At 34.8% G+C, this 10,425-nt stretch overlaps 1 protein-coding gene across 8 annotated transcripts; it reads right to left on the bottom strand.

Annotated features, from left to right (window-relative positions):
• Positions 1-931: 931 nt before the first annotated feature.
• LOC114274375 (protein WVD2-like 7) lies at positions 932-10,127 on the bottom strand. 8 transcript variants are annotated; one of them, XR_014342646.1, is made up of 11 exons: positions 9,824-10,127; positions 9,645-9,729; positions 6,974-7,642; positions 6,601-6,822; positions 6,419-6,462; positions 6,245-6,337; positions 6,060-6,156; positions 5,884-5,955; positions 5,497-5,607; positions 2,834-2,976; positions 932-1,688 (listed from the first exon to the last, which is right to left on the bottom strand). XR_014342646.1 is itself a non-coding variant. In XM_082892408.1 (10 exons), the coding sequence occupies exons 2-10, from the start codon at positions 9,684-9,686 to the stop codon at positions 1,440-1,442; spliced, it is 1,599 nt and encodes a 532-aa protein (XP_082748534.1). In that variant the 5' UTR covers positions 9,687-9,729; positions 9,824-10,127; the 3' UTR covers positions 932-1,439. The 8 variants fall into 8 exon arrangements, 4 of the variants coding, with proteins under 4 accessions (XP_082748534.1, XP_082748536.1, XP_082748533.1 ...); XR_014342648.1 differs by having other exon boundaries at positions 6,245-6,334; XR_014342645.1 differs by having other exon boundaries at positions 9,645-10,120.
• Between the last annotated feature and the right edge of the window lie 298 nt (positions 10,128-10,425).

The raw sequence follows: 10,425 nt of genomic DNA, 5'->3' as shown, positions 1-10,425 counted from the left end.
ATCAATCCTAAGAGAGAAGTTAGGTTTTAGAGTGGGGTGCTCTCCAATGGCTTTTCGGAAAAGTAAGAGAGAGAAAGGAAATCAAAAAGTGATTCAAAAAGTTGAATCTCGGTGTGTTATACAGATCGACCCGCTCGAGCGTCGAACTCCCCGCTCGAGCGTCACTCACAGATCCCCGCTCGAGCGTCCAATTCCCCGCTCGAGCAGCGGATGCACGCTCCCAGAACTTTTGCAGAACAGGTCCCCGCTCGAGCGTCCAACTCCCCGCTCGAGCGTCACACTCAAACTACCGCTCGAGCGTCAAACGTCACGCTCGAGCGTCCAACACTACAGAGGAAGTACAGGGAAGGTGATTTTCCTGCTCGAGCTCCGAAACCCCCGCTCGAGCGGAGATGCCAAAAACTGGGCAGAGATTCTAAGTTTTCAAACATAACCAACTTATTCCCAACAAGTCCAACACAACCCAAAGCTCTACAACAAAGAGTAATGGATAGAATGAGGATAAGACAACAACGAATCTATGGAACCAAACCCGGATTACAGTTCAATAACAACAGGGAAAACCGGGATCGCTATATTGAATGTGACAATTTCTACCTTGAGGCTAAAAAACTTATTTTATTTTTTTATAACTAAAATAATCTCAACTTCACCCAAACCCACATGCCACACGACCACATAATAAACTCCATGCATTCATGCAATGAAAAACCATACTTATTTTGCCAAAGTTATCAAAAGAGCTAACTATTTTTTATAGTACACACTAAAGATTTTTCTGCAATGCACAAACATCAATGATTAGCAGTTTACATTTCAAACGCAAGTAATTTGGTGCAATTGAAATTTTTACAAATTTTGCATAGAATGGGTGAGCAAGAATTTTCTGTAGCAAGGGTAGCAAAAAAGAACTGCAATTTGCAAAAACTCCTTGAAACACAAGCCACCATTATTCTCTATTGACTATGTAACTTGCAGTGGTAAGTAACACACTGTTTACACTAGAATATAACTAAAATAATGGACATAGAAGTGATTTTGGTTGATTGCAATAATTTGTCATGAGAAATAACTTCACAACCATGCTATTGGTAAAGCAGACCGCGACCGTGAATATTCACCACATAATTAAAATCAGCCACATATCTCATTTGAGTGGTATGCCAATACACATCTTGTTATGTTCCCCATAGATGTGTATGCTTCCAAATCTTGTATGAAGAAGAGAATGGATGTGTTTAGGAGGCAACACCAACTGCTAAATGAACTCTTCCCTCCACTTCCACTTCCACTTCCACTTCCACTTCCACTTTATGCTTTCCCTCAGGCCTCTTGCCTTTTGGCACCTTGCTACACCCTGATACTCTATGTTTCTGCAAATTCATAGCAGTTTCCTTTGTGTGCTCTTTAATGCCAGTTACCTCACTATTGATTTCGTCTCATGTAAGATGGACCTTGTCGGTTGATGGACTCTGAGAGGAAGCACAGGTTTCAGAGGGCACTGATGTCAGACTGTTGTTGGTTGCTGCTGAAGCGTGAGGCAGATCGCATGTTTTTACAGTTTTTTCAGTGTTGAAAGGATCTTGGTCATTTATCACCTTTGCATAAGATGGAGATCTTGCAGAAGATCCACCCACTGGAGTTGACTTACTTCTTAGTTTACTGGATTTGGTGTTACTGGACACAACCTGCAATAGAAATAGATAAAGCTGTAGACATCAGATTTGCGTTCGTTTACTTGATACTCTCATCTTTGAAAACATAAGAAAACATTTTTATTTTTATTTTTTTGGCTCCATTAGTAAAAAAAAAAAATAGAGAGCAACCAGCTCAAAACTATGTAAGGCACTAAATAATGCCCCTAACAAAGACACTTCCATTTAGACCAACAAAGGTATAAAATGTCTTCCCGTTGAAACAAACTACTAGAAACAGTATTCGGAATCAGAAGAGCACAGACAGATTATTTAACTCCAAAATAAAGATTTTGAGCTCGCTGTGTGAGGGGTCCTGTCATCCATAATAAATATGAGATATCAGGTGGTTCTAAAAAAATTAATAAATAAATTGAATATTGGTCAATAAGAGAACAACATTTGATCTGATCATAGAACACAGACGATTTCAATTCAATTCATGACAACAAAAAGCAAACAACCTTGTCAACTTTCTAAAATGGCGTATTATCTTTCTGTCCCCATTAGCCTTCTTAATGGTTCTGCGTATTTTTGCTGCAAACTTTCACCCTTTTAGATGTAAAAATGTTTCTTTGCAGAACTTCCTAGTTAAAGTTTTATTTGGAAAGTGAAAGAAAAATATCAATCCATGAATGTAAACAAAGAAGGTTATGATCCCACAATTGACTTAGTAGAAAATGAAAAATAAAAAATAAAAAATCTTAATGCAGTTGTAATAAAACTAAAACCAAATATCAAACAATTGCAATATGATTCCATAATAACTTGATGCTGTAAGCATCAAGCGTTTGCTGTATTTTAGAGTAAGCAAACTATTAGTAAGAAGAAAGATTGATGAAACAGAAACCTTAAAAACCTGATAATACAATACTTTTAGTTTGATATGTCTGGGGATACATTAGTCCATATAACCTCTGAAAATCTGTAATTATAGTTGAAAAATTTTAAATCCCGGAAATATTGACCAGTAAATAGCAATACCAATCAAACAATCAAAGACAAATCGACACGACGATTTTACGTGGAAAAATCACAATTGAAACGCCTCCAATTGTGATAAAAAAACCACAAGCAAAAACTACAAAACAATCCACTAAGAAAACACAAAGGAACTACACAAGTATACTTTCAATTACCTAGCAAATCCACACCCGAATCGAACCGACCCCTATGTGCCTCTTCCAGTCCCGTCTTCACCTCGGAATTATCTTGCTCAAAATTGAATCCACGACGCCAATGTCGAATCCACGACGATGAGCCACTTAGGAATCCACCAAAACTTCAAGCCCAAATTCCCCAGAATCCACCAAAGAACAACTTTCAATTTTGTGAATAAAGCAAACTAAACAAACCCTTTGATATAATCCACTCAATTCATGATTAAACTCTCAAAGAAAAAAAACAAAGAAGCTCAAGATGAAAACCCTAATACCCAAGAAAAAGAACTGGAAACCATAACCCTAAAATCTGATAGAACCACATATTTATAAAAAACACGGCCGCGATGGTCGCTCAAGTAAAGGAATGCTCGCTCGAGCGAGGAGACTAAAACGCGTGTTTTTCCAAGTGTCTCGCTCGAGCCACCAAAGTGTCACTCGAGCGAGAAATGCATCTTCTTAGTATTTTTACAGTTAGTGAAAACTTCTAGGATCAAAGATTCTTCGCTTGAGCACACATTCCTTCGCTCGAGTGAACAAACAACTTTGATTGCATTTTTGCATTAAGCTTGATCCCCGACATAGTCAGCGAAGTGGCAAACATGATAGGATTAAAATCACAAACTCCTCTGCATAGGCACAATTCGGGTTGGATTCGTATCTAAATACTCATAGCCTCACTTAAATAAAAGATCGAATAAAATTACACTAAAAGAAATTTTATCAAACGGGATTGCCAATAATAAAAACCTAACAGTGAAGGGTATGTTAAGGGATTTGGGAGGAAGGAGGAACGAGAAAGGGAGAAAGAAGATTGCATATGAATCCACTTGTCTCATATCGATAATTGAATGGATTAAAGTGAAGCACAATTTAATCCAAGAAGCATATGAATATAAACTTCTGTATGTACTGACTGATAAGCCTAATTTCAAAAATTCAGGTCCTTTGTGCATAGCTCTATTTTCTTCAAGTGAAAAACTTTTCTAGAGAAAGAAAGAAAGAAAAAAGTATAGCATACAAAACTGCTACCAAGTCTATCTGGGATACATTATAAACTCTACAGTTGTTTTGTGTTAGAATCATCGTAAAATTAAATGAACATCTATGAAGCATTGACGCTTCAAAATGGGTGCCATGTCCGTGTTGGCCACGTATAGGATACCAACACTCCTGGGACACGATAGGCCAAGTTGTGTGTCAATTTTTTTAATTATTATTTTTTTTGCAGGACACTTTGGGGCATGGTTGTCAAATCGAAATTCGTATTGTGAATTGAAATGGCTTGGTACCGAATCACGAATCAAATCGAATCGTGAATCGTAAAGATTCGGTCACTTTTTCTAAATTACTTAAAAACATATATCTACACATTTAGATGTTAAATATATCTTATGAATATGAAATATTTAGACGTCAATCAATAAAAATGTTATTTTGAATGATATTCATGTAGTTTAATAGGTAAGAAGTTAATAAAGATTCCTATGTAAGAATATCATCTTACCTTCTTTTTTATTATATATATAGATATTTCTTATCAACCGTTTTTAATAAAGATAATAACTAAATACACAAAATCAATTTCTAAGTAACAATAATTAACAACGATATTGATATTTGGACAATAAGCATACATAAGTACCAGTGAGCAAATAATAAGAAAGAATTATTTAGAATCTTTTATTTTAAAACCTAAAACATTTTAAAAGGTATAACTGACCTCACACATATAATATTCAATTATATTCAATTTAATAAAATAGCAATAGATAATTCCTAGTGTAACTTTAATTTTAAATATCTTTATAGGATATATTATGATTTTTTAAAGGCAAAAAAAAAAAGGAAGAAAGGTTAAAATATATAGAGTCTGACTGAATCTGAATGGATCTTATTAAAAGCTCCATGATCACTAAAATAACAAAAAAACTCATGTACATATGTTGGTTATTCTAGTATTAAACCCTATTACAAGTCGTATTATGTCATTTTCACAAAAAAGATAGAGAAAAGAAGAGTCGAAAATATGTTAGACACAATAATTTTAAAGATTGCATGAATCATAAAAAGTAAATCGAATCGAGAATCGATTGTGAATCGTGCGATTCACTAGAGATTCACTTCCAAAATAGATTCACCCATAGATTCGTATCGATTTTACAAAATTGGTGAATCAAATCATGAATCGAATTGCGAATCGTAAGATTCTAATAATAGAGCTTTGGGGACAAGGATGTCCTATGTTTGGACATGCCTCAGAAATTTATTTTTATAATATAAGAAAGATAATTTGGGATCAAAGTAAAATATATGAAAATCGAGAGAAAAGTGAAAACAAAAAAAATAAAAAAATACAACCACACAACATTAATACCTCTTATATCTCTATGCTCTAAATTTATATTCATATATATATATAGCAAAAATAAAAAATAAAAATTCCATACTCGATGTCTCGTGTTTGTATCTCTATTTGTATCCATGCTTTTTAGATGAAAGTCGTTAGGAAAAAATTAGAAATTTTTTTTAAAGATTAAATTAGCATGGAAATAAATGGAACTGTATTTATGAACTTTTCAGTCTCTCCGGATATGAGAAGAGAGCATGCAAAAAGTCAGTGTTGCAGAATTATTACATACCTTGTTATTATCTGAGTCACGTTGTACAGGTTCATGATAAAAAGAAGGCATGGGTGTTGCTTTGAATTTAAGGCTTTTCCGAAATTGTTTAATCTCAGCTTCCGTCTTTTCCTGCAGATACAGTAATTTCCCATCAAAGCAACTTCAAATTATTCTTAATGCAAACAAGTAGTCAATATATATCATTTGATTCAATGTGACTTAAATTATTTTTCCAACAACTTATCATAGTTTGGTTGCATTCCTAGTATATTTGCTAGACAATTTGACAAACAGAAATTAAAGAAACGTTCCCAATTCTGAGGCATCATAGCAACTTGACATTGATACAAAATCAGTTTATTCACAGAATTTTGTTTAGTCACAAATAACAAAATATTTATGTACCAGTTTTTTTGCTTGGATATGATTCAACTCAGCTTCCTTAGCTTGCATTTTTTCCTCCATCTTCATGTAAAACTAAAATAAATGAAAAGCATACAAATAAGCCACATAAACCTGATTCTATTTTTATTCTGTTCAAATACCCCGAAGAATAAATAAAATTAGCATTCTATCCTTGCCTCTTTCCTCCTTTCTGCTCGTTCATCACATTTGAAATGTAGCCCTGGTGAGCTCTGTTTTGTGCCTGGTTTAGTTGAATTCTCAGCTTGCTTGGGCCTGCAAAAATAAAAATAGCTGACCATCAGACCTCTAAAAGTCAAAACGTCTATGTAATGAAGCATTACATACAACGTAGCTCATAAACCTGTTTTCTGTTTGCCGTGCTTTAGGGATAACCTTCTTTGAGGCAAAAGGCTTAGGTTCAATAACCCTTTTAGTGTTTAATTCCTTTTCACTGCTAAAAGAGAAGCATCTTTAAGTTCTGTACCCATGGAAGATATGAATTTAATTTATGCCTAAATTAAAAAGGAATAAATACCTTCTGTTATCCTGAATTACTTGTAACTTATAATTTTTAGAATCCTGTGAGCAAAGAAAAATAAAAAAATAAAAAATGCATAACTAACGTATTAAAATGATTAACTAGTGCTCGTATTAACATCCTTGTTATCCAACCACTAGTATAGTATTTTCAATGGCATGCTACAAGCCAATACTTGCCTCTGGTTTTGAAGTTCTGTGTACTGATCGTGTCATTAGAGCAGCTGTTTGTGATGAATGTTTTTCTGCTTTTATAGTCCTTGAAACTTCTCTACCTGTTCTAATAGGTTTCTTTGCAGGGTCTTTAGATGGATCACTTGAAATTCTTCTCTGAACCCGAGTAACATTGACTGGACGCTTTGACTTAGGCTTCATAAGTTTGCTTCCCAATGGGGCCCCCACCTAGAGCCAGGAGATCAAGCAGTGTATGTCACAGGAGAAGTGCATGGGGCAAAATATAATATCCCATTCAAGAAATACAGAACCGTTTTTGACAAACAAATAAATATAGAAAGAAAGATGTGCTACCATAATCACAAGCTACCACACAAACCTTGGAAGAAGACTCTAGTTGGTGTTCTGAAGTAGCACTACCATCTTTCATGGTGGTGTGATTATTAGTAGACAGATGTATATCTCTACATGTCAAATCCACATTTATAACTTCATCATTAAGGTTCTCTCTTACTTCATTTCCTGGTTCATCATCAATAACAGGTAAGCTTTGAGTTTGAGGTTGATTTTGATGTGCTTCCTCAGTGTTAACAAGTCCAGAAACACTTTGCACAACACTGGAAACATTGAGAGCAGGTTCAAACTGGGGTTCAACATATGAAGCTCCAATGTCTTCTTTACCCAATTCCATCACTTCACTGTCTCCATCATATTCTGAACCATCAGAACTCCTGTCAAATTGTACAGATTGGCTACCCTCATTAATGTGCTCAAATTCTTCTCTGTAACCCGTATTCTCTGTGGTGTCATTTTCACTAGTTTGGTATTCGATACCAGTTTGGCACTCAGATGAACTTTGGCTCAGAAGCGCCTTTCTTTTAAAGTGAGCTTCAAAATAAGCCTTCTTCTCAGTAACTGAACCTGGTTTTGAGTATTTCTCCACCTCTTCAAGATACCTGTTGTGTGAGAAGGATGACCACCTTTCCCATGATAAGGATTCAGCTTCAAACCTTCCAAATGAGATTGATCCAGAATGTAATGAATCTGCCTGCCCATTTTTAGGATAGCCATTGTTAGAAAGACTTAGAGCACAACCAAGACACTATAGTTGAAGAACATATAAGTTCAATTTATTTATTAGTCATATTTGCATTGATGCAAAATATATGTAGAAACAACTGCAAGAACTGTCACTATGTGTGCTTTTGTCATGAGTCAACTGAGACATAGCAGTTTATCAAAATAAATAGACTGCAAGGTTTCAAAAATTCATTTAATTTAATTAAAGATGTCATGGTTTATACAAAAATAATACTAACAAAAAAATAATGCCCATGGTTAATGGTGTCCTAATCATTAGCAATTGTACCAAAAACAAGCCAAAATTTTTCATAAAAATAAATAAACTGCAAGGTGTCAAAAATTCTTCTAATTTAATTAAAGATGTCCTGGATTATACAAAAATAATACTGAAAAAAAAAAAATAATGCCCATCGTTAATGGTGTCCTAATCATTAGCAATTGTACTAAAAACATGCCAGGAAATATATATATATATATATATATATTCTCCACAGAAAGTTTTTCTTGGAATCAACTTCCCATCTTGGCTACTTATCAAAAAAATATAAAAATTCCAATCTTGGCTAAGCATATAGCCCTTGATAGCATAATGGCAAATATGACAATTGGCACTTTATGGGCCTATTAATTGATAAACATGGAGAGAATGATTTTTATGCAGGTATATGGAAGTATGCTAAAGTTCGAAGCTTCGGCCAGTATCTAACTCTAGAGAATTGAATAAACTAAAAGCTAGATGTGACCAGTTACCATTGCCACACCCGGACTATGAAAAAAAAAATTATTTTCCATCTCCCTTGGGGCACTTCATTGTTAAGAACACACGGAGAGGGCCATTAACACCAAATCAATGGACTCATTTACCATATGGCCTTATAAACCAATTTCATGGTATTTGCATATAGCATGGCTGGCTATTAAAAGAAGGTTGACTACTGAAAATTGGTTAATCACTAAATGTGTTCTAGCTCAAATTAATTTTTTTTCCCCAAAGGCAAGTTGAATCTCGTGATCAAGGTAGTGTTTTTTGCCGAAGGCAAGTTGAATCTTGTGACCATCTATTCATTGATATATGACAACAAGAGTTATTCAACTGTTATTCAGCTCACAATGGAACATGGGATTAAGTTGTTCAATGATTGTGTAGGAAGCAAAAAAGGAATTCCTTCCTAAACATATTGCTCCAAATGATAGTAAGGATATTTGTTCAAGGTTTTCTGCCAGTCAAAATATCAAAGACAAAACTACTATTCATTGACTTTTGATGTTTCCTCAAAACGTTCTGTTAGAAGTACTGGTCAGTCTGGAGTAATTATTGTTCTAATATAGATCTGCATTAGTCTGAAACTGTGGGCCCACGTTAAAAAGCCGTGTATTTTGCTCCGCTTAAAATTATAAACTCCATTGTTTTAAACCAATCAAAATTTGTACTTTGTTCACATACTTTGATAATATGTGAACAAAATCGGCCTCTAGATCTGCACGTGAGGTCTTCGTTAGACATCTTTGGTATATAGATTGTTTGTAAAGGGTATTCGTTGCTTGTTTCAAAGGATATGATCTGGGACTGGATGTTTCTTTTTATTCTTTTGCATCAATTAAATTTCTTTTTTCACAGAAATAAATAAATAATAAAAATAAAAAAGCACTCATAGCACAGAACATGATATCAAATGTAGAAAAAAAATCAATGCCTCACATCCAATCCAATATCAATAAAAATTGCAGAAGTAATAGATAAAACAGATATATCAGTGTCTTAAAACATGGACATATATACATTGATCTTTGTAAGTACAGTTGATTTGAGAAAGAACATGAAATCTAACACACACACACACACACACACACAAAGCGGATCATTGAGTAGAGAGTGATGATTCTGAAAACGTAGATCATTCATCATTTCCAAATCACAGTAAAGATCGTAAAAATTGCGTAAAAAAAAAAAATGTAGTTTAGTATACCTGAAAGCTAAAACTAAAAGGTTCTTCGATTTCACCAGCCATGAACAGACAACTCGAGAGCTTCAATCGCACATTCCTCAATTATCTGCAACAAATCAACATTCCAGACCACCCACTCAAGCACACAATCAATCACCAAAAACACTTCTCCAAACAAATCAAACCACAAAAATTCTAACCAACTAGCAGCACATCATCAACAACTCCATTGTAGCCTCCATCACACAAGACTGCTATAAATCATCCACAGAGAGAGAGAGAGAGAGAGAGAGAGAGTTTCAGAGATCAGGCGCGAAGTTCAACAATGTGTGGAAAGGAATCTAAACCAAACGTGAAGTAGCGGAGACTCCAAAAATCAACAAAATCTAGAGAGAGATTGGTTTTGCAAGTCTTCTTTGCTTGGAACTTGGGAGATGAGAGAGAGAGAGAGACTGGTAGAGAGTTGTTTTGTGATCAGATGCTTAAAAAGGTGCATCGATCATCATGGTCTGTTTCCCCTTTTTGTCTTCTTCTGCTGACCCTACAATTCCCGTTTTCGTCCATATCAGCCGTTGGATCATAGTCCTTGGAAAGGATCAGACGGCTCAGGATTTTAAGTGGTCTTTGGGGATAAACAGTGGATTTAGAGGTTCGATCACGTGTGGGCTCGCCTTTGCTTTAAAACGACTGCGTGCAATGAACATGTGTAAAAAAAAGGCAAAATGAAGTTTTGTTTATTTGTTTATTTATTTATTTTTTTTTGGGGGAAATGAACATCTATCAAAAAAGAGATATGTGAAAT

This window comes from Camellia sinensis, chromosome 10 (genome assembly GCF_055761805.1).
Source record: "Camellia sinensis isolate YWXY chromosome 10, ASM5576180v1, whole genome shotgun sequence".
Lineage (NCBI taxonomy): Eukaryota > Viridiplantae > Streptophyta > Magnoliopsida > Ericales > Theaceae > Camellia > Camellia sinensis.
Note: the sequence above shows the minus strand (reverse complement) of the source record. Positions and strands in the feature narration are given on the sequence as shown.